This window comes from Callorhinus ursinus, unplaced genomic scaffold (genome assembly GCF_003265705.2).
Source record: "Callorhinus ursinus isolate GAN/ISIS: 27379988/994484 unplaced genomic scaffold, GSC_fseal_2.0 scaffold66, whole genome shotgun sequence".
Taxonomy (NCBI): domain Eukaryota; kingdom Metazoa; phylum Chordata; class Mammalia; order Carnivora; family Otariidae; genus Callorhinus; species Callorhinus ursinus.
In genome coordinates this window covers 7,928,748-7,951,866 of record NW_027397128.1, presented here as the reverse complement: position 1 = coordinate 7,951,866, position 23,119 = coordinate 7,928,748, and the positions used below count along the sequence as shown (strand labels likewise).

Here is a 23,119-nt window from a genome sequence, read left to right as displayed (position 1 = left end):
TTTTTTTTTTTTTTTTTTTTACACAGGAGCAGAAGCTAGTGCCTGTCCAAGCCCGCAGGCCTGGGGCAGAGGAATGTGGCCACTCCTTCCCAGGGGCAGCCAGGCCCAGGCACTCACTCAGGCTGGCAGAGGCCGGCAGGCACGCAGAGCTGGGGAGGCTCCCGGCACCTTGCTCTGAGGGGCTGGAAAGTGCTACAGACGTTAGCTCATCACTCCCTGGCAGAGGCCGACCAGTCTGCTATTCTCACTAGCATCTTCCAGATGGGGAAATGGAGGCACAACTGTGTGAGGTGTGGTTGTAGACTCTCGGGGTCCCATGGGAGCTCCTGGACAGGGTCTCCAGATGGAATAAGGGGAGAAGGGCCACCCAGACTTCCCCAGATGGACTTCCAACTCCTTGAGATCGGATGGCGGGGGTGGGCGGAGGAAGGATATAGGAACTGTGGACCAGACTGCAGTATCTGAAGGGGGCATAAGAGAAGAATGGGAGGGGAGTGGCCCGGACCCGCCATCTCCTGAGCCCCTCCACCGGAAGGGCCCCAGCTTCACTCACTAGCCCATTAGCAGTGACTCACCGCTCTTACAGAGAACGTGTTTGTCCCACTCATCACCTCTGGAATAAGAGGCCACACAGATAAAGTCTGCATGGCCAGGCACCAAAGGGTTAACTATGATGTGGTTAGGTTATTATGTTTTCCTCCTGGTGCTTTTCTGTTATTTCCAAATTCTGTGCAGGGAGCAATTATGACCTTTAGAGCCAGACAAAATGTTAATTATTTTTAATTATTAAAAAGAAGAAACAACTGGGGATGTGGTGACGAGCCCTGGGCTTGGAATAAGGGGCCCCAGGTCAAGCCCACTCTCACTTCCCAGTTGTGTGACCTAGGGCAAGTGATTTCATCTCTTGGAATCTCAGCTTTTCTATAAAATGGAAACATCGACAAGGAAACATTTTCAAACATATACAAGAAAGCATTGCACTGAAGGCCCATGTACCATCTTCAGCATTATCATCTTGTTTTATTTGTATCCCCACCCACCTCACCCCCATCCCCACTGGAATATTCCAAAATAAATCCCAGACATGCCCTTTGTTTCCATAAAGAATTCAGTATTAAACTGCTTTTTACATTTTTCTCAATTACAAAATAATACATGATGACTGTAGAAAACTTGGAAAATGAGGAAATAATATACAAAGGAGAAAACAAAAATCACCCATAACTGCGCCACCCAGAGGTAACATTTGAGTAGTCCATTAATTTACTCTATGCACATATATATGTGTATATATATATATATATATATATATATACACATCATACGTATACATTTTTAACAAATGTGGGACCCTACTGTAGATACCATTTGTAGGTGTCACTTGATTTAAACTATAAACGTAATAAAATCATATTACAGAAAAGTCAAGAAAAGATGGAAATTACCCATAATCCTTTACCACCAATATAAAACCTGTTAATACTTTAATATATTTCCTCCCCATTTTTTCAACTAACATACATACTTTTAGCACAAGTGGGATCGCACTGATTATGCACTTTTCAAATTATGAATCTGTTTTAATTGCGAGAAAATAACATAGTATTGCAGAAAATTTTTAAAAAGGAAAAAGAACAATATCACCCATAATTCCATTACTCAATTATAATCACAGTTAACATTTTGGTGTATTTACTTCCAATTTTTTTGTGCACATATGATTTTAACAAAAGTGGGGGCATACAATGTGTGCGGTTCATTAACTACAAATTTATATTTAATTATAAGAAAAATATCACCATGTTGCATAACATGGAAAAAAGACAAAAAAAATCACTCATAATCCTACCACCCTACTGACCCTGTTGTTGGTTTGGTGTTTTCCTGCCCATTGCTTCATTACCCATATTCATACATGGTTGGAAACATAGTATTTAATTTTCTATTCTTTGTGCTGGTTGCAACTGGGCATCATATTTATGCAACTTTGTACCCAGTATTTTTTTTACTTTTTTGTTATGAACATTTTCCCATGAATAAAAGAGCTTTAGAAATCAGGATTGTGTGTGTGTGTGCGCGTGCGTGCGCGCGGGTGTGAAGGTACCAAGGTACGTCTTTACCGTGGACGTTTAGATTGCTTTTTATTTTTCACTATTATAAATAATTCTGCTCCAAACATTCTTTTTTTAAGATTTTATTTTTTCATTTGAAACACAGAGATACAGAGAGGGAGAGAGAGAGAGAGAAAGCATGAACAGGGAGAGAGGCAGAGGGAGAGGGAGAAGCAGGCTCCTCGCTGAGCCAGGAGCCCGATGCAGGGCTCGATCCCAGGACCCTGGGATCATGACCGGAGCCGAAGGCAGATGCTTAACTTACATCTGAGCCACCCAGGCGCCCCTGCTCCAAACATTCTTGAACAAAGATGTGCTTTTTAAATTTTCTACACGCATATTGAGTATCTGTTTCTGGAGACCACTGTGTCTGTTTTTGCCGGCTGTCCTGTAAAAAGTGGTCATCTTCTATTGGTCCCTAATTTATTCCTGTCATATAGCTCAGACAGCCCTTTGGTTCTGGAGGATGGGATTTTTAGAACAAACCTGCATTTTCCTCTCCCAACCCTTCCTGAGTTTATAGACCTCTTTCATCCCCTCAGCCTGGCTTTTCAGTTAATCAGTCAGTAATATTGAACCTGAAGTGTATGAACTGAGACAGGGCTAAGAGGCAACAGGAAAAGAGTGAGAAGGCACAACAGCAGCCTTTGCTGACCGCTAACTACCCAGCAGGCACCAACCAGGCTAAGCTTTTCCCTGGATCCCTGCAACAAACCCACAGAGTCGCTACCATTATTATCCCCATTTAACAGCCCGGAAAACCGAGGCCCAAAGAGTGAAGCCACTTGGCCCGAGATCATAGAGCTAGTAAATGGCAGTGGAGGAATTTAAACCCATGTGGACTGACCCCTGAACGTGTATTCGTGACAGCCAGTCTAGCCCGCAACCTTATCCTCCCAGGGGTGAGGCATAAGGGTGGGAGTAAGGACTCTGCAGTCAGCCTGACCCAGATTCGAACACCCCGCCTCCCAGTTCTGTGAACTTGGGCAAATCTCTGGGACTCCCGTTTCACCTTGGGTAAACCCTACCTCGCAGGGCTGTCATGGGAATTAAGTGAGATGATGGATGGGAACATGCTAGGCCCAACGCGGGCACACAGAAGGTTCTTGCTGGGTAACCACCCTTGTCCTCTCCTTGCCTCCCAAGCTCGCGGATCCAGTTGCCAAGTTGGGGATAAAGAGTTCAGCGGAGAGCTCGGAGCTAGGCTGGAGCCGACTGGCAAGTCTGTGATCCGGGGCAAATTTGCAGATAGATGCAAATGTCTCCTTTGCTCTCTCCCTGCCTCTGCAACTAACCTCCTCTCCCATCTCCCCCAAAAGGAAAGGGGTGGCTTTTGTGCTCCACAACCGAGTGCTTGAAGCCCCTCTCTTCCCCCGCTCCCCAGGAGGTGGACAGCGGAGATGACAGGAAGTCACCAGTGGGGAGACCCTCTCCGGCCTGTGGCCACAGAGAATTGTGGCGGAGGGCGCTCCTTTTTCTGCCCTTCAATGGTCCGGATGGGGGAGGGGGCTGGCTGTTGAGCAACTGCTCCGGAGACACTCCAGAAGCCGAGATGAACATATGCCTCTTTCTAACAATTGGCCTGGGAGCCATCCAATAGATGGAGGGCGGATCCGACACCTCCCGGATCCGGAGCCTGCAGCGGGGCTGCCGCCGCTGTTTCCAGACCCGCTGCCGAGAGGGGGCGGAGGGGGAGGGTAGGTCGGAGGTCCAACTTGGCAACACACAATTCGAAAGCCTAAGGGTCGCTCACCTCAGGCCAACACCAAGATGGCTTGAGGGTGTATTTCAAGGCAAACTCTGTAGGGTTTTAGGGTTCCGACAGATCCCGCCTTTTATCAGAGGCAAACTGGGCACGATCCACGATCTCTGGGCAAAGTGAGAAACGGTTTGGGGCGGGGGGGGGGGTGTAAGTGGTTGTTACTGGGGTTTGTGTTGAGGCAAGGTGAGGGGAAGGAATGGGGCCGCGCAAGGCAGCTTTTGGGGCCGGGGAAGGGGCTTAGCTGGCGACCAGAGCACGCCCTGAGCTTCCTCCAGGTGTTAAGGAAAGGCCTTGATCCGTCGCTCCGTTTGCTCCCCATCTTTATGTCAGTAAGCCGGTTAGTCCGTCAACAAACAGAACTTTGTTCAAAGAGCAAACGCAGGGCGCTAAGGGAAAAGGGGGTGGGGGAGGAGAGGAAGGAAGGAAGGAAGGAAGGAAGAAAAAAAAAATGAAGGAAGAAAAAAAAAGACCTTTAGGTCTTCAAATCCAATTAAGAAGACAGAACACATACATAGTGAAAATGACTTCATGACATTCCCTCACCTCTTTTTTCTTAACAACAGGACTTCAAAAAAAAAAAAAAAGCTTGTTCTATAAACAGTGTAAAATGAGTAGTTGCTGCAAGGGGCCAAAAAAGGGAGTTTGGTAGAGGGATAATCCTGGTGGCCTTCCTGTAAGAAGAGGTGAGACGGGAGCTTGTTGGCCACAAGGAAGGTGAACTAAGACGGAGAGGACGTGGACCTCTTTTCCTTAAACATCTGTAAGACAGTATCCCAACCCGAGAAATATGCTCCAAAAGCAAAATGTTATTCCTGCTAGATGGGAATGATTATATAATCGTAATAACATAACCTGGCATCATGGGAAGGCAGAAGGAATCCCCTTCGGGCTCCGGGGCAAGCTCTTCGGACCCGGCTGTCGGTTCTTGGCTTTTCGGCGTGCCTCCTGAGCTGCACCTGGCCCCACGGTCCCGGTGGGCAGCATATCACCGCGTCGCATCCCGCCAGCCTCCTCCTGCCTGGGGTGACCACAAGAGTGAATCCCTCCAACCCAACTCCCGCTCGGGCCTTCGAGGGAAGCCGCCGCTGCCGGATAGGCCCTCCATGAGGCTCTGCCCGGAATCCGGGGACTTTAAGGGGGAAAGGGACTCCCAGCCTCAGCCCTTCAACAAGATGGTGCGGCCCAAAGGGGGCAAACAGGCTCCAGAGGAAGCCCCGCACAAAACTCCAATCATGCCCCGCCGGCACCAGTCCCGTGCCGAGTGCGTCCCTCTCCCCCGGGCCATTCCCGGAGCCCCTCTGGCTCTCTCCGCGCCGGCCTTCCCGCCCCCGTCCCCCGTCCCCAGCCCCCTGAAGCCCGCTCTGGCCACCCCGCAAGATTTAGGTCAGAAAACAGACACTAACAGCTCTCCCTCGCCTCAGCGAAATTGCTAAGTGGAATTTATTGGGCAAGTCCATGCAGGGCGGTGGGGAGAGACCAGGTCCCGGGCACGGGCCCCCCGCAGCTTTAGAAGCGCAGGCGTCGGCCTGGGGCTCAAGGGTCCGAGTGCCCACGGCCTGGGCCCGCCAGCTCCCCCCACCCCCACCCCGGGAACGGCGGACGGTCCCCGGCGCTGCCGGACCCGCGGGGCCGCTCGGACTCCGTTCCCCAGCCGGCCCTTCGCTTTCACACGATCCGCGGTGACTGCACCAGCTTGAGCGCCTTTAAAGGGCCACACACGCCAGCCGCCGCTATAAAATGTTCCCAGCGGCACAGCTGCAGAAGGGGCACCGCTGAGCTGCCGAGAGGAGGATCGCTCCGCCCGGCCGCCCGCCCGCAGCCCGCCTGCGAGGGGTCGTTCCCGGCGAGGAGGAAGAGGGCTGAGGAAGGCGCAGCACCCGCTCTGGCCCTCGGTGAGTATCCAGTTCAGATTTTGCCATCAACTCGCCCACGAGCCAGGACATGTGCTAATAACGCCCTAAGCCGGTTATAAAGACGTGGAAATTGGGGGGAGAGGGAAAAAAGGGGGGAAAGGGTCTGTCCTTCCTGGGATTCCTAGCCGAGTCCAGCCTGCTGCCGTGTGCGTGTGCGTCAGGGCTCTCCGGGCGGCAATGGGGGCTTGAGAACCGGGTCCCCGGCGCCGGGAAGGGAGCGCGGCGGCCGCCACCGCCACCGCCCCGGAGTCAGGCGCCGAAGCTGCGGGCGGGCGGGCGGGCGGGCACGGGCGCGGGCCGGGGCTGCTTGGCGCGGCACGGTACGGTGCGGCGGCGGCGCGGCGCGGCGGTGCGGGCTTTACCCAGGCGCCCCGGGGTCGGGTGGCACCGAGCGCGACCGGCTCGCGGCGGCGGCGGCGGCGGCGGCGTGCGTGCCAGGGGCTGGGGGCTCGGCCGCTTCGCCCGCGGCTCACCGGGCTCCGCGCTTCCCTCTCTCCAGGGCAGGCGGCTTCGCAGAGGTAAGCCGGGCCGCCGGGCAGGGCGCTGGGCTGGTCGGCGGGGCCAGGGACTCCAGCCGAGCGGGTGTGGGGAGCGGGCGGCGGCCGCGCGGGCCGGGGGCCTCTGGGGGACTCTGGGGGACTTGTTTTCTGTTTGAAAGCTGTTCTGCTGGGGGCGGAGGGGCCGCCGCCCGCCCGCCAGCGAGCCGGTTCGCTCGCCAGCGCGCCCGCCTGCCGGCCAGCCGGGCCAGGCGCCCGCTTCTCCCCGGGAGACCGCAGCACCTTTTCTCCCCGCGCCCGCGCTTTCTCCAGCTTGGCTTCCACCGACTTTGCTAACCGCCCGGACCGCATCTGGACGCTCCGGCTCCGGGGCTGCACACAGCTCAGGTTTCCTTTGGGGACTGGAGACGAGAGGGGCTCTGGGGGCCGAGTTCAGCGGAATTGCGGGATGGAAGTTAGCGAATTTGGGCAACTTGCCTCTTCTACCCAGCCGACCTTTCCTCTCCCCTACACGCACGCCCACACACCCACGCACCCACGCACACTCACGCACACACCCCTCTCCCTATAAACGAGGGCCGCGGGGCCGGGCCGCGCACTGAGTCCTTGCCTCGCCGAGCGCCGGACTTGGAGTCAGACCGACCTGGCTGCGAATCCCGGCTCCGCCACTTTCTAGCGCTGTGACCTTGGGCAAGTTACCGAACCTCTCCGAGCCTGTCTCACTCTTCTCTTACCCGGGCTTAATAGCACTGACTACGGGCGGCTTGGCTTAGGGGGTAGGCTCAGCCTGCGGCCGCGTCGAAAAGCTCAGCGGGCGCTCAGTAAGTGTTGGTGAGGCGCGGGAGTGCCGGCGCTGAGTGCGCCCTCGCGCGCGGGGCGACCACGGGGCCCCAAACTCGCGGCCGAGGCCGAGACCCCGCGCCCCTCCCCGCCTGCCCGCCCATCCAGGCTCTACGATCGGTTCCTGATAACGGCACTTGCGGGAGCGGACGCTCGGGGCCCCGGTGGCCTGGGTGCTCGCGCCCACCTTGCAGGGATGCTCCCAGCCGCCCCCAACTCCCGCAGATCCACCTGGGATGCGGCGAGGAGGGCGACCGAGCTGTCCGCAAACAACGGGCCTTTAGTTTTCAGGTGGCGAAACTGACCGGTCTGGTTAGAGCGCGTCCAAGCCAAGCCGCAGTGCTGTTTGGATTTTTAAATTTCTCCTTCTGAGTGAGAAAATAGCAATCGAGATGGAGCCATCCGGTTGGTGCCATTTTAACTTTGGGTCCCCCAACAGGTCAAAGACGCGGCCCCCTACCTGCCTCTCCCTTCTCTCTTCTTCCTCTCCCCTCCCCACCCCCATCTGGGCGGGAGGGGGCTGCCGGCCCTGGGGAAGATCTGTAGAGAAGGGAGGGCGGCGGGACCGGGGACTGGTGGCCGGGGCCCGCGAGGCACCAGCGGGCGCGGAGGCACTTGTTGCTCCGGGTTGTCCAGCCGCCTCTCGCGGCGGTTGCGCAGGGGTCAGCTCGCAGCTCGGATAGCGGGCTGAGACGTTTCCGCGCTGCCAAGTTTTGCCTTCGAATGGGCTGGGGGTGGGGGGGCAGAGTGGGGACCGAAACTCGGCGAGGCAGGGGCAGGGATTCCGATCGAAATGCTATTGCCGCTTCAGACGGATCCAGTAACACTTACTGAGCGCCCACAGAGCCCAGACCCAGGCCGGGGGTCAGGGCCGGTGGGGAGGTGGCGGTGATGGGAGGGCCACAGATCCCAATGGAAACAGGGTCCCGCCTAGGGGAGCTCCCAGCCTGAAGGGGGAGACATGGTAAAATGGTCTTCCCCAGGAACTGATAATCAGAACAGAGATACTTTTTTTCTCGTTCTCTTTTTTTTTTTCCTTTCTACTTTTTTTCCTCTCTCTCTCCTCTGTTTCTTTTTGTTATTGTTGTTCCCGCTGTTTTGTTTCTTTTTCTTTTGTACATTCGGGTACCTAGCCGCAGAAGGAAGGGAGGCTGAATAGGAAAGGGAAAAGATGGTCAGCCCCCCACCCCCCAGACATTTTTGTTTGGACACGGAATTGCTTGATACCAAAGGTGCTGAGCTTTTGAAGATGACATGGATTAGACTCCTAGTCTTGTGATCACTGGCTTGAAAGATTCTCCGGTTGCCTCAGAGAAGAAGCAGGGCTTTCCAATCAAGCGGCAGTGGCAAACCCAGAAACTGATTTTTCTCGTGTTTTCTCCCCGCCCCCTTCTTCCTTGCTCTGTTTTTCTTGCCTCCCTCCCATCTAAATGGCGATGAGAAAGAGAGGTAGTGAGCGGCCACTTTCTAGAAGTGTCTGAACAGATTTCTAATGACCACTGGGAAGAGGGTGGTGTGGAGAATTCAAACCTTGCTGGACAGATTAGAGATCCTTTTTAAGGTCCTGAAGGATTTCTGGGCTAAGAGGTATCTATAAATATGAAATTCTACATCTCTAACTCATCATGAAGGCTAGAATATAGGGGGCTTAAAAAAAAAAAAAACGCTTCCAGAAAAATAACTGGAGATTTTTCAGAGATGTTTAGTTTTCTGGTTTGGGGGTATTCTTTTTCGCCTCATCCCCTTATCCTTTGGCACTTGAGCTGGGGAATCATTTCTCCAGGAGCCGTCTGAATCATTCCCGGTATGATGACTTGGTCAGTGGTCAGGTGAGGCATGTGGATATAAGTAGTGCTAGCCCCCGCTCCCAGAACCAGAGCTACCTGATGGGAAAGCCACTGAAGCTCTGTGCCTCGGTTTCCCTCCAGGAAGAATCTTTGCCACCTGTCATTACAGATGGGTGTGGCTGGCCTCCGAGCAGATACCCTGGGAAAGCGGTGATGCCCAGGTTGTCTGGGAGGCTTGGAGGCGACTGAGACATTCCCAGCTGCTCTCCCTGGCCGCCTTCATGCCCCGAGACCACCCTGATCGGCCGGGCTTCTCTCGCACCCATGCCGGAGGCAGGGCTCTGGAGCCCCTTGACCTTAGCTTTGGTGACTCATTCCTCTCCCCAAGCTGACGCAGCCAGCCTTCCAGGTCTTCCTTGCCCTCGGTCCTTCCCACTTTCTCCCAATCCCAGTGGAGGCCCCAGGTCCCCAGCCCAGGTGCCTGCCAGTGGTCCACTGAGAAACTGTGCTCCTTGCTCAGGGACATCCCTGCCCTCAGAATCAGAAACAGTGCACCTCACGCACACACTTGAGGCTCTGAAGTCACTCGCATGAGGAAACAGTCACGTGTGTCCCCTCTTGGGGATGTGGGCAGCACCTGGCTAAATCAAGCACCTTTCCTGCCTCAGGCAAATGTTCTAGCTTGATCTCCTGCCTCTGCTCAGGTGGTTTCTGGTCTTGGGCCTAATGCTGTTACCATCCTTGCCTCGTAGCCGAGTGGAGTTGCCCTGCTTAGGGCTTTGCTAGTGCTCTCTCGGTCAATAAAGCCTTTGTCCTTATTACTTCTTTTCCCTCACATACAGCACGAAAGCTCCAGCTGACAGCATCTTCTCCCACCATTTTATCCAACTTCTGCCAAGGCTCTGAAATGCCAACTATGTCAAGGCCTGCACTTGATGTCAAGGGTGGCACCTCACCTGTGAAGGAGGTAACTTCTGCCATCTTGCTGATGGAGACACCAAGAGGCACGGAAAGACGACCTGGTCTGGGCCCTGTGGTAGGCCCTCCCAGGCACGGTAGCTAGCGTCCTTTAGCAGAGAGGAGACAGCAGGGCTTTCTCTGGGGAGAAGGAGAATAGCTTCTGCCTAAGTATGGTCAACTCGAGCCCACCGAGGTGTCGAAAGATGGCAGAGAAGGGGAACAGAGGAGCAGAAGCGGCACAAGGCCGCTCCTTTGAAGACATTGCTGTGAGGCTGAGAAGAGAGCCAATGAGGTGCCCTTTTCAGAATGGTGACGTGAAGGAGGGGCCTGGGGAGAGAGATGAAAGCCACCGACCCACATAGGATGGCGGGCGTCCAGCACCGAGGACTTGGGTCTGAGCTCAGTGCTCGGGACCGTGGTAGCAGAAGGACACTCGAGCTGGGAGCCTAACTCGCTAGGGGGCCTTCTTGCTCTCTCCCCACCACTAGCCCCAGAGGAAGGGCACGTAGGGGCTTCCTGAGCCCGATGAACGGTGACGGACAAAGCAGGAACGGGGGTAGCAAGCTGTGCCTTTCTCTGTCTTGTAGGATGCCAACCCAGAGATGAGCTCGCTGGCCTACTCTAACCTGGGCGTGAAGGATCGCAAAGCAGTGGCCATTCTGCACTACCCCGGGGTGGCCTCGAACGGAGCCAAGGCCAGTGGGGCTCCCACTAGTTCCTCGGGATCTCCATCTCCAATAGGCTCTCCTACCGCCACCCCTCCCACTAAACCCCCACCCTTCAACCTGCACCCCGCCCCTCATCTCCTGGCCAGTATGCAGCTGCAGAAACTTAATAGCCAGTATCATGGGATGGCCGCCGCCGCCGCCGCCGCCGCCACTCCGGGCCAACCTGGGGAGGCAGGGCCCCTACAAAACTGGGGCTTTGGGGCTCAGGCGGGAGGGGCGGGGTCACTCTCTCCTTCTACCGGTGCCCAGAGCCCTGCTATCATTGACTCGGACCCAGTGGATGAGGAGGTGCTGATGTCGCTGGTGGTGGAACTGGGACTGGACCGAGCCAATGAGCTTCCGGAGCTGTGGCTGGGGCAGAATGAGTTTGACTTCACTGCGGACTTTCCATCTGGCTGCTGATGCTCACCGTCCCTAAAGATGGAGGAACAAAGCCACCGATTCTGTTGTAAATAAAAAATAAAAGTTACTTACAAAGAGATGGGCCAGCTGGAGGTGTTCTTCATTGAGGTCTAAAGGGGTGCGGCACAGTCTGACGTTCCTTCTAGCAACTCTGAGGCCCACGATGGGGTGGTGGGTGGCTAGCGGGGGGGAAGCTGGATGGGGTGGGGGTGGGGCGCAAAGGGGACTGCTCACCAAATTCCACCTGCCACTGCCCTTAATCTCTCCAGGGGCCCAAGTACCTGGCCTCACTGCCCTGAGACCCCAGAAATGCTGTCCTAATCAAGGTTGAATACAGGGGCTGGTCGGAGGAGCAGTCTCAGATGAAAGACTCCTCAGACCCTTCCGCAGCCTCCTTGCCCCGGGCACATCCAAGCCTAAAGCGTTGCCCTGGCCATGTGGTACCCGCTGTACAACTCTAAAAGCCACCCTACCCACTCTCTAGGCCTCAGTCTAATCAGCCCATTAAGGCCACTCCTTTGCCCTGTTGCCCATGGGCAAGAGATGAGACCTAAGAAGCATCCTATGACTTGGGAGCTCAGATTTCTCTGGAAAATTGCAAAAGTAGCAGACTCCCATGATGACACTCTGGGATTCTAGGTGTCTTCTTCAAGTCCCCCCGAGAGTTGTTCATCCCTTCCCTCCAAGCCCGGAACACTCAGCTGGCGTGACTGTCCTCCTAACTCTGGGCTTCCTGGCCCATGGGGTATGGGGACAGCCTGTTCCTTGAGGCCGGCTTCTTACTCTTAGAGATAAAGATTAGGGCTGGGCTTGACAAGTTCAACGTTGAGGAATATAGCCCTTGCTCTTAGGCAGTGGCTTCAGAAGCATGCCGAGTGGGGGGCGCCTGGGTGGCTCAGTCCGTTAAGCATCCGCCCTCGGCTCAGGTCATGATCCCGAGGTCCTGGGATCGAGCCTCGTGTCGGGCTCCTTGCTCAACCGGGAGCCTGCCGCTCCCCCAGCTTGTGCTCTCTCTCTCTCTCTCTCTAAGATAAATAAATAAAATCTTAAAAAAAAAAACCAAAAGCATGCCAAGTGACAAGACAGTAGCACCGAATTGGATCCTGGCCTTTGGGGTGCCAAGCCCATCCCCGTGTTGACCGAACCCGAGAGCCTGGAGGCCCCTCTACCCATATTTCAGACTTCTGAAGACATTCTTCCTTGGATATGGTAAAAACGAAATGACTTCTCAGGACTAGTGTCCAGCCTGTCCCCATAGCAAGCGCGTTCAAAGCACTTCCCACTGGCGGAAGCAGTGCCCTGGGTTCTGCACTTCCTTAGCACCTGCTCTGGGCCAGGCACTCTGCTAGGCACTGGGAGCATGAATGAGATAAAGCTTCTCCCTTTAAGGATGTACCCCATCTAGAAGGAGAGAGGCACCAACAAAAGACCATAAAGCGCAGTATTTGCTATAACACGGGGAAAGTGCTATTTGATCCCAGAAAAGAAAACAGCCCCATCTGCCTGGGAAGGCTGGGGAAGGCTTCCTGGTATTGAACTGCTTCATTTGTTTGTTTTCCTAGCTCACAAGTAATAAATACGTGATACAATCGCCCTGTGAAAAAGTAGAAACTTCACAGATAAGGCCAAAGTCCCCTTTGACCAACTCTCTCCCTCAATCCTGGTCGTCTCTTGCCCTCCAGAGAGGTAGCAGCTGTTTATCTGCGTGTGGTATATCCTCACTGGCCTCACTCTGTGCCTTTACACAAAGACATATCTACCCTTACAAACAATCGGGTTTTAAAATAAGAGCAAGGTCAGCCAGGGAAAGAACGAGTAAGGGAAAAAGCTGTTGCGCGGGTTCAGGTCCCCGAAAGGGGCTGCTTAGATGGCTATGAAGTTCAAGGCTGACAGGAGTTTGGGAGGAGACGATGCAGAGGAAGTTTGCAAGAGGCAGAGCACACGGGGCCTTCTACGCTAGGTGAGGAGTGTGTCTTCATCCTTAGTACCCCCGGCCCTGTTTGTAGGAGAGCAAAGAATGAACCCACTTGTATTTTCAGGATGCTCCCACTGAAGGTGGATGGTTAGATTCATCTAAGGCTTCCCACAGGAAGACGTGGGGCTCTCAGACGACTGGTGAGGCAGGGGTAAGTAGGGAAAGAAAGAGAAGAACAGAAGCCCCGGGGGGAACAGGGCAGGCCTGAGGCCCTGGAGGTCTGTGTGTGGAGAACAGAACAGGATCGGGGGAGGCAGGAAGTGATGAGGAAGGAGGGAAGCTGTGGTCGGCAGGCGGATTTCAGAATCTGGACAGCTCTAGGGTCCAGGTGGCCTCAGGAATGAACTCTAAAGCAGAATGGCAGGATGTGGAAGGAACCTTGCCCCTAAAAGTCTGGAGGGTTTGAGGTCCTTCCCCTGCTGGGGCCTTTACAAAACACGATTCCAGCCAAACAAAATAAGTCAGCAGGCTGGATCCAGCACATGGGCCCCAGCTTGCTACCCCTGACCTCTGCGAGTTCTGGTGCCTCCAGGATGCCCTTGGGGTGGGGAGAAGCCCAAGCCAGGGGCCAGTGCCTCGGCGAGGGGGGCAGGCGCTGCCTCGGAATCATCGTGGAGGTGACAGGGGTGCCGTCAGGAAGCAAGCAGACAGTGGCAGGGAATGGACTGGGCATCCCTAGACAAGGCCTGGTGGAGGAGGGAGAACGGGAACTTGGACATGGCAGTCCTGTCTTCCGGTGCCCAGGGGCCGGACCTGTGGCCACCTGGGCAGCCTCCTCTCCTGAGGGCTTGGAGGGAGGAAGAGGCAGGGAGCATCCTCTAGGGAGAGCCAGGGCTCTGCCCAGGTGAGGAGGGGGGAAGGGCGGGAGGCAGTAACTGTCAATGGCTGGAGAAGGGGCAGGCAGGAGTGAGGGAACGTCTAGGGCACAGCTGGGGAAAGGCTGGGAAGGCTCTGCCCCTGCTCCACCCCTTCCCCTGTTCAGGCCTCTCCCAGCACAACCAGACACATTCATTAGGTTGCCAGAAGATTCCTGAAGCCAGCTTTAAGTCTTGCCCTGGGGAGCCAGGAAGCAAGGTCCCCAGAGGCACACCAATAAGGAGCACTGCCTACCTGCAAGGAGCCCACAGCCTGGGAGCAGATGGAGACGTGTGGCTCCGAGCGCCTCCTGGAATCCAGGAGCTGTGTTGCTCCCTAAGGACAAATTAGGGGGACCCTGTCTCCGCTGTCAACGAACTCGCAGTCCAGTGGCGGAGACAGCCACAGTCTTGAAGGATGAATTGGATTTCCATAAGGCAGTACTGCTGGTGGGGGACTGAGGGCAAGGTATGGCCTTCAGGCACAGGGAGAAACTGAAGCACAAGTAAGAAGATAAAATCAAGGCATGGTATAAACCAGAACCTAGCACTAGAAAGCCTGCGGCTCTTTCAGAAAGGGCAGCGGGTCCAGCAGTTTGACTTCCTTGAAGGGCAGAGGGCTGAGAGAAGGTAAGTTAGAATCAGATCCTGCAGGGGCACCTGGGTGGCTCAGTCGGTTAAGCATCTGCCTTCGGCCCAGGTCATGATCCCGGGGTCCTGGATTCGAGCCCTGCTTGGGGCTCCCTGCTCAGCGGGGAGTCTGCTTCTCCCTCTCCCCCTGCCCTTCCCCCGCCCCAGTCCCCCACCCCCCCCCACCCTGCTCGTGTTCTTTCTCTCTCTCTCAAATAAATAAAATCTTAATAAAAAAAAATAAAAGAATCCGATCTTGTGGGGCGCCTGGGTGGCTCGGTCGGTTAAGCGGCTGCCTTCGGCTCAGGTCATGATCCCAGGAGGGTCCTGGGATCGAGTCCCACGTCCGGCTCCCTGCTCAGCGGAGAGCCTGCTTCTCCCTCTCCCTCTGCCTGCCACTCGGCCTACTTGTGCTCTCTAACTATCTGTCAAATAAATAAATAACATCTTAAAAAAAAAAAAGAATCTGATCTTGCAGTGGTTTCTACTTTATTCCAGAGGCCAAGTGGAAGCTCTCATTCCACAAACACGGACTACCTACGGTGGGCCAGGAGCATGCTAAGTAAGCACTGGGAATATGTGGTGAGCGCATTGCCCTTGCTCTCATGAAGCTTGACGTTTAGCAAGGAGATAGAGAACAGTCCAATAATCACACAGATCATTAAAATTACAGAGCATGACTGGGTGTTATGCACAAACAATGAATCATGGAACACTACATCAAAAACTAATGATGTAATGTATGGTGATTAATATAACAATAAAAAATTATTTTAAAAAATTACTGAGCATGAGACATGACAGGAAGAAAAGGTATAGACACTGCGAAAAAGTGGAATGGGGGCTTAATTTCAATTGCGGGATCAGGAAGGGCCTCCGAAGGTTTTGAATAAGAGAGTGCTGTGGTCAGAGGTGCATGAGAAAAATGAATCAGGCACAGTGTGCATGACAGATTGGAATTATGGTAACGCTAGAAAGCTGTTACAGTGGTCGAGGCAAGAAGTGACAAAGACAGGAAATTAGTCTATGATGAAAAGGTAGCATTTCAATGGGGAGTTGTTCAAGGAGAGTTTCACTTTTGCAAGATAAGAAAGTTCTAGAAATCTGTTGCCCAACAATGTGAATAACTTAACACTACTGAACTGTACACTTCAAAAATCGTTAAGATGGTAAATTTTATGTCGTGTGTGTTTTACCACAATTTTTTTAAAGATAACATTCCAAAATAGACAGGAAGTGGTATACTATTCAATAAATGCTTTGGGACAACTGGACACACTCCCTCACAATATACACCAAAATGAATTCCAGATAGACTGAAGATTTAAAAATTCAAAAATGAAACCATAAAAGTACTAGAAGAAAATATGAGGGGATTTAAAAAGAAAATATTGAAATCAGGAGGCTGTTCCAAGAATGACACAAAACCCAGAAGCTATGGAAGAGACTGACACATTCAACCACACTCTTAAAAAACTTTATGGCAAAAACTACTGTCAAAAAGGCAAAATCCAAAAAGATAAACAATAAGCTGAGGAAAATATCTGCCACTCACAGTGAATATGAAAACAACTCTCACACGTCAATACCTCAAACACCACCAGCCAACAAAAAATGAGCAAATAATGTCAAAAAAAATCAAAAGGAAATATACAAAAAGAAATTAAAATGGCTTCAAAACTGATCAGAAGGTGCTCAAATGCACTCATACTAAAAGAAATATATTTCAGGGTGGCTGGCCTTTGGCTCAGGTCATGACCTCAGGGTCCTGGGATTGAGTCCTGCTTCAGGGCTCCTGGCTCAGCGGGGGGTCTGCTTCTCCCTCTGCCCCTCCCCCCTGCTTTTGCACACACACACTCTCTCTCTCTCTCAAATAAATAAATTTTAAAAATCTTTTTAAGGGTGCCTGGGTGGCTCAGTTGGTTAAGCGACTGCCTTCGGCTCAGGTCATGATCCTGGAGTCTCGGGATCGAGTCCCACATCGGGCTCCCTGCTCAGCAGGGAGTCTGCTTCTCCCTCTGACCCTCTTCCCTCTCGTGCTCTCTATCTCTCATTCTCTCTCTCTCGCTCTCTCTCTCTCTCTCTCTCAAATAAATAAATAAATAAATAAAATCTTAAAAAAAATCTTTTTAAAAAGTTAAATAAATAAATAAAAGAAATGTATTTCAAAACTACACTAGGGGACTTCTGGTTCCAGAATGAGATAATGTTGACTCACTTTTCCCTACTCCTCTCCTTTTCATACAACTATATGCCCTAGAAATTATTTAACAGATGAAAAGACTCTAAAAGCAGGAAAGAAGGTGAAATGGCTAGGAACCTTAGGGGCTCCTAAGGTCCCCATTATTGAGGAACAATAATGTGGTGACTTTCCTTGGTTTTCTTTCTTCTTTATTTTTCTTGCTGTTATGAGAGAATATACACATATATTTTAAGATTTTATTTATTTATTTGAGAGAGATAGAGATAGTGACAGAGATAGCAAGATGGAGCACAAGCAGAGGGAGAGGGAGAAGCAGGCTCCCCACTGAGCAGGGAGCCAGACTCAGGGCTCCATCCCAGGACCCTGAGATCATGACCTGAGCTGAAGGCAGCCGCTTAACCAACTGAGCCACCCAGTTGCCCCGAGAGAATATGTTTTTATTGAAGTATGGTTGACATGCAAAATAATAATAGTTTTCCGGTGTACAACATAGTCATTTGACATTTATATACATTACAAAATGGTCACCATAATAAGTCTAGTTACCATCTGCCTCCTCGGTTTTCCTTTTGTCGCATATATATATATACACACACACACACACACACACCCCTAGACTGAGTGCCAAGGAAGCCAAAATCACCAAACCAACAGTGAGACACAAACACACACACACTCTCAACACACATGGACTGGAGACTTACTGGAAGGATCTAAGCCCTGTTCCACAACCAAAATCCCAGAGGGTGGTCTGGTCCACTTGCAGCAACAAAGCCTTGGGCTGTCTCAGTCCCCACTCCAGAACTAGGCCACCCCCAGGCAGCCTGATTTGCCTGCAGAAGTAGCAGTAACAAAGCTCCGTATCTCACCACCCGCCACCCAGGGGCATAAGGAAACCCCGGCACAGTGGCTTCAACAACCTTCCTCTCCCTCCAGAAGATCACCCAGCAAAAAAACAAGCAGCTCAGGGAAGCACCTTCTGCCCCTACAGATAGCACCCACAAGGATTGAGTGGGAGCCCCAGGACAACAGAAAAATGAAGCAGACCAAAAAACAGCATGGTAAGGGTTTGGAAAACTAAACTGTCACTGGAACTACAACCCACAGAAATAGACCAGAACATACATGCTAAACCTAAACAGGGTGACTGCCTGCTAAAGTAGAAGACTGAAATGGGATCAAGAGTCTCCTAACATAATCAAAATGTCCATGATGCAATAGAAAATCACTCATCATAACAAAAGCCAGGAAAATCACAATTTGAATGAGAAAAGACAATCGACTGACTCCAAAACCAAGGTGAATCAGATACAAGAATTACCTGACAAGGGTTTTAAAGCAGCCATCGGTGAGCGCTGTGAATTGTGTCAGACTGATGAATCACAGACCTGTACCCCTGAAACAAACAATACGTTATATGGTAATAAAAAAAAGAAAGCAGCCATCATAAAAATACTTCAACAAGCAATTACAGATTCACTTGAAATAAATAAAAAATTTTATTTATTTTTTTAAAAAAGATTTTATTTACTTATTTGAGAGAGAGAATGAGATAGAGAGACAGAGCATGAGAGGGGAGGGTCAGAGGGAGAAGCAGACTCCCTGCTGAGCAGGGAGCCCAATGTGGGACTCCATCCCGGGACTCCAGGATCATGACCTGAGCCGAAGGCAGTCGCCCAACCAACTGACCCACCCAGGCAGGCTCCCTAAATAAAAAATTTTAAATCTCAACGAAGAAGTAGAAGTTATAAAAGGAGCTAAGTGGAAATTCTAGAATGAAAGAAAAATAACTGAAGTTAAAACCTCACTGGATAGACTCAATAATAGAGTGGAGGTGACAGAGGATAGAATCAGTGAACTTGAAGACAGACCAATAGAATTTAGTCAATCTGAACTCACTTGAACACCAGTAAGCTGTAGTAAGTGTTGTATGTATGCAATACTACCTAGAGCAAACACTGAGAAAACTATACAAAGCAATATACACAGAATCATTATAAATAAATCCAAATGGAACTCTAAAATATGTTCAAATAACTCACAGGTAAGCAAGCAAAAAGAAACAAAAGCATGAGAAACAGAAAACAAGTAATAAAATGGCAGACTTAAGCCCTGAGATATCAGTAATTACCTTAAACATAAATGGACTACACATACCAATTAAAAGAAAGAGATAAGTAGGGGTGCCTGGGCGGCTCAGTCAGTTAAGAGACTGACTCTTGATTTCAGCTCAGGTCGTGATCTCAGGGTTGTGGGATTGAGCCCCGTGCCAGCTCCAAGCTGGGCATGGAGCCTACTTGAGAATTTCTCCCTCTCGGGCGCCTGAGTGGCTCAGATGGTTAAGCATCTGCCTTCGGCTCAGGTCATGATCCCAGGGTCCTGGGATCGAGTCCCGCATCGGGCTCCCTGCTCCTTGGGAGCCTGCTTCTCCCTCTGCTTCTCTCTCTCTCTCTCTCTGTCTCTCATGAATAAATAAATAAAATCTTAAAAAAAAAAAAAGAATTTCTCCCTCTCTCTCACTCTCTCTCTCTCAAAAAAAAAAAAACAAAGGAGAGAGATATAAGTAGAATGGGATTAAAAAAGCCCCACACAACCCAACAACATCCTGTCTTCAGGAAACTCACTTCAAACATAGCAACAGAGGCAGGTAGAAAGTAAGAGAATAAAAAAAAATAGACATATCATGTAAACCGTAATTTTTAAAAAAATAGAAATGATTATATTAATAGCAGATAAAGGAGACTTCAGAGCAAAGAAAATTACTAGGGACAGAGAGGGACATCACATAATGGTAAAAGGATCAAGTCACCAAGAAGACATAGCAATCCTAAATGTGTATGCACCAACAACAAAGCTTCAAAATACAGGAAGCAGGGGCACCTGGGTGGCTCAGATGGTTAGGCAGTGGACTCTTGATCTCAGCTCAGGTCTTGATCTCAGGGTCGTGAGTTCAAGCCCCACACTGGACTCCATGTTGGGCATGGAGCCTGCTTTAAAAAAAAAATACACAAAGCAAAAACTGAGAGTGCTGCAAGGCCAAACGGATCTGCAATGACAGTTGCAGAGTTCAACATCTCCTCTCTGCAACTGATAGAACAACTAGACAAATTCAGCAAAGTTATAGAAAAATTCAACAGCACCATCAACTGAAAGGATCCAATTGACATTTATAAAACACTTCGCCCAGTGACAGAAGAATACATATTCTTTTCAAATACTCAGGGAACATTGACCAAGACAGGCCATATTCTGGGTTACAAAACAAACTTTAAGAAATGTAAAAGAACTGGGGCGCCTGGGTGGCTCAGTCATTAAGCGTCTGCCTTCGGCTGAGGTCATGATCCCAGGGTCCTGGGATCGAGCCCCACATCAGGCTCCCTGCTCGGCAGGAAGCCTGCTTCTCCCTCCCCCTCTCCCCCTGCTTGTGTTCCCCCTCTCGCTGTGTCTCTCTCTGTCAAATAAACAAATAAAATCTTAAAAAAAAACAAAGAAAGAAATGTAAAAGAACTGAAGTCATACAGATTATGTTCTCTGGCAACAATGGAATCAAACCAGAATATAACCTAAAGATAACAGGAGACTCTCCAAACACTTGGAAACTAAGCAACATACTTCTAAATAATCTTTGGTTCAAAAAGGAAATTTTTATATTATTTTAAGATTGATTTATTCATTTTAGAGAAAGAGAGAACAGGGGGAGGGGCAGAGGGAGAGGGAGAGAGAATCGCAAGTAGACTCCCCACTGAGCACGGAGCCCGACATGGGGCTCAATTTCATGACCCTGAGATCATGACCTGAGCTGAAACCACGAGTCAGATGCCCAACCGACTGTGCCACCCAGGTGCCCCCCAAAAGGAAATTTTTAAAAAATATATTGACCTGAATGAAAATGAGAATATGACATATCAAAAGCAGAGAGGGAAATGTATAGAACTAAATGTTTACATTAGAAAGAGAGGAAAAGTCTCAAACCAATAGTCTAAATTCCTACCTCAGGAACCAAGAAAAAGAAGAGCAAAATAAACCCCAAAACAAGGAAACAGAAGGAAATAAAGATGGAAGTAACAATCAATGGAATTGAAAACAGAAAAACAATGGAGAAAAATCAATGAAACAAAAAGCTGGTTCTTCAGAAAAAAAGTCAATAAAATTGACAAAACTCTAGCAAGAGTGACACAAATAAAAAGAGAGAAAACACAAATTACCAATATTGAGAATGAAACAGGGGATGGCCCTACTGGTTCTGCAGCTATCAAAGGGATAAGAAGAGAATAGTGCAAATAACTACATGCTCCTAAATTCAATGTAGAAGAAATGGACCAATAACTCAAAACCCAGAAGCTACCAAAGCTCTACCAAGATGAAATAGGTCATCTAAATAGTCCTACAGCCATTAAAGAGATTGAATTTGTATAATTAAAGAGCTAAAGAGAAATCTTTAGGCCCAGATTTTTTTCCACTAGAGAATTTTATGACATGTCCAAAGAAGAATTGACACCAATTTTACACAATATCTTCCAGAAAATAAGAGGAGGAAACACCTCCCAAATACTGCTCTGATGTCAAAACCAGACAAAGGCAATACACAAAAGAGGAAAATTACAGACCAATATCTCTGATTTTCTAAACAAAAATTTAACCTCTATCAACATGATTTAGCATGTCAACAGAGTAAAGAAGAAAAAAATATATGATCATACCAGTTAATGCAGAAAAAGCATTTGACAAAAATCCAACAGCAAATCATGATTAAAACAACAACAACCTCTCAGCACACTAGGAATAGAGGGGAATTTCCTCAACCTCATAAAGAGCATCTCCAAAAAACCCTACAGCTAGCATCATACTTGCTGGAGAAAAACTAATGCTTTCTCTCTAGGAATGGGAACAAGACAAGGATATACATTCATCATTCTTATTCAACATAGCACTGGGAGTCCTACTTGCTACAGTAAGGCAGGAAAAAAATAAAAAATATACAGATCAGAAAGAAAGAAAGAAAATTTTTCCTATTTGCAGATGGCATGATTGTCCAATAGCAAATCCCAAGGAATCTACAAAGCCACTCCTAGAACGAATAAGTGAGCTCAAGAAGTCCAAAGGAAATAAGACCTCAACACAAAAAAAGCAATCACATTTTTGTACACTAGTAATAAATATATGGAAACCAAAATTTAAGACATGATACCATCTATCATCACTAAATATATATATATATTTATACACAAACACACACACACACACACACACACACACACACACTTACTCTAAATCCTGGTCAGGATCTGCATCTGAAAATTACAAAATGCTGATGAAAGAAATCATAGAGCATTTAAATGATTCTATAAATTTAATGCAATCTCTACCAAAATCTCAGCAAGTTTTTTTGTAGACTTATTTGTGCTTATTCCAAAGTTTATATGGAAGGACAAAGGAACTGGAGTGGCTAAAACTATTTGATAAAGCAGAATAAAGTGGGAAGAACTACTCTAATCGATGTTAAAGCTTACAATATACCTACAGCAATTAAGATAGTGATACTGGTGGAAGGAGAATAGGTCAATAGAACAAAATAGAGAATCCAGAAATGGACTCACACAAATCTGACCAAATTATTTTTGGCTAAGTTTCCAAAGCAATTTAAAGGAGGAGGGATAGCCTTCTCAAAGAATGCTGCTGGAGCAACTAGACATCCACAGGCAAAACAAAACAAAACAAAACAAAACCCTAAAGCTCATATCATATACAAAAATTAACTCAAAATGATAACTGATTTAGTTGTCAAACAAACAAACTACAAAGCTTTTAGAAGAAAATATAGGAGAAGATCCTCAAAACCTAGGGCTAGGTGCAGAATTCTTAGACTTGACACCAAAGGCATTATCTACAAAGGGAAAAATTGATACATTCAACTTTGTGATATTTACAAGCTTGTGCTCTCTGAAAGCCTATGTAAAGACGATGGAAATACAAACTATAGACTGGAAGAAAATACTTCCAAACCACATGCCTGACAAAGGACTAGTATCTAGAATACTTTAAACACTCTCAAAACCAGCGTATGTAAAAAATTCTCCAAACTCAACAGTAAAATGCCAAATGATCCAATTAGAACATAGGCAAAAGACATGGACAGGCATTTCACTAAGAGGATATTCAGATGGCAAATACACACATGAAAAGATGGTCAACATCACTGAGCTATGAGGGAAAGGTAAATTAAAACTCCAAGGAGAGGGGCGCCTGGGTGGCTCTGTCGGTTAAGCATCTGCCTTCAGCTCAGGTCATGATCCCAGGGTCCTGGGATCGAGTCCCACATCGGGCTCCTGGCTCAGTGGGGAGCCTGCTTCTCCCTCTCCCTCTGCCTCTCCCCCTGCTCACGCTCTCTCTCTCTCTCTCTCTCTCTCTCTCTCTGTATCTCTGTGTCTCAAATGAATAAATAAAATCTTTAAAAAAA

At 49.7% G+C, this 23,119-nt stretch overlaps 1 protein-coding gene across 4 annotated transcripts; it reads left to right on the top strand.

The window, feature by feature from the left end:
• The first annotated feature begins 5,308 nt into the window (after nucleotides 1-5,308).
• Nucleotides 5,309-11,079, top strand: CITED1 (Cbp/p300 interacting transactivator with Glu/Asp rich carboxy-terminal domain 1). 4 transcript variants are annotated; one of them, XM_073885866.1, is made up of 4 exons: nucleotides 5,309-5,765; nucleotides 7,408-7,528; nucleotides 9,753-9,877; nucleotides 10,458-11,079. In XM_073885866.1, exons 2-4 carry the CDS (start codon nucleotides 7,516-7,518, stop codon nucleotides 10,998-11,000), a joined length of 681 nt encoding a protein of 226 aa, XP_073741967.1. In that variant the 5' UTR covers nucleotides 5,309-5,765; nucleotides 7,408-7,515; the 3' UTR covers nucleotides 11,001-11,079. The 4 variants fall into 4 exon arrangements, with proteins under 4 accessions (XP_073741967.1, XP_073741968.1, XP_025705426.1 ...); XM_073885867.1 differs by lacking the exon at nucleotides 7,408-7,528 and adding an exon at nucleotides 6,286-6,304 and having other exon boundaries at nucleotides 5,318-5,765; XM_025849641.2 differs by lacking the exon at nucleotides 7,408-7,528 and having other exon boundaries at nucleotides 5,325-5,765.
• Nucleotides 11,080-23,119: the final 12,040 nt, after the last annotated feature.

What these genes read in the sequence shown, in the direction of transcription:
- CITED1 (XM_073885866.1), top strand. An exon ending in GCACCTCACCTGTGAAGGAG is followed by an intron (nt 9,878 to 10,457) that starts GTAACTTCTGCC and finishes TCTGTCTTGTAG; the next exon opens with GATGCCAACCCAGAGATGAG.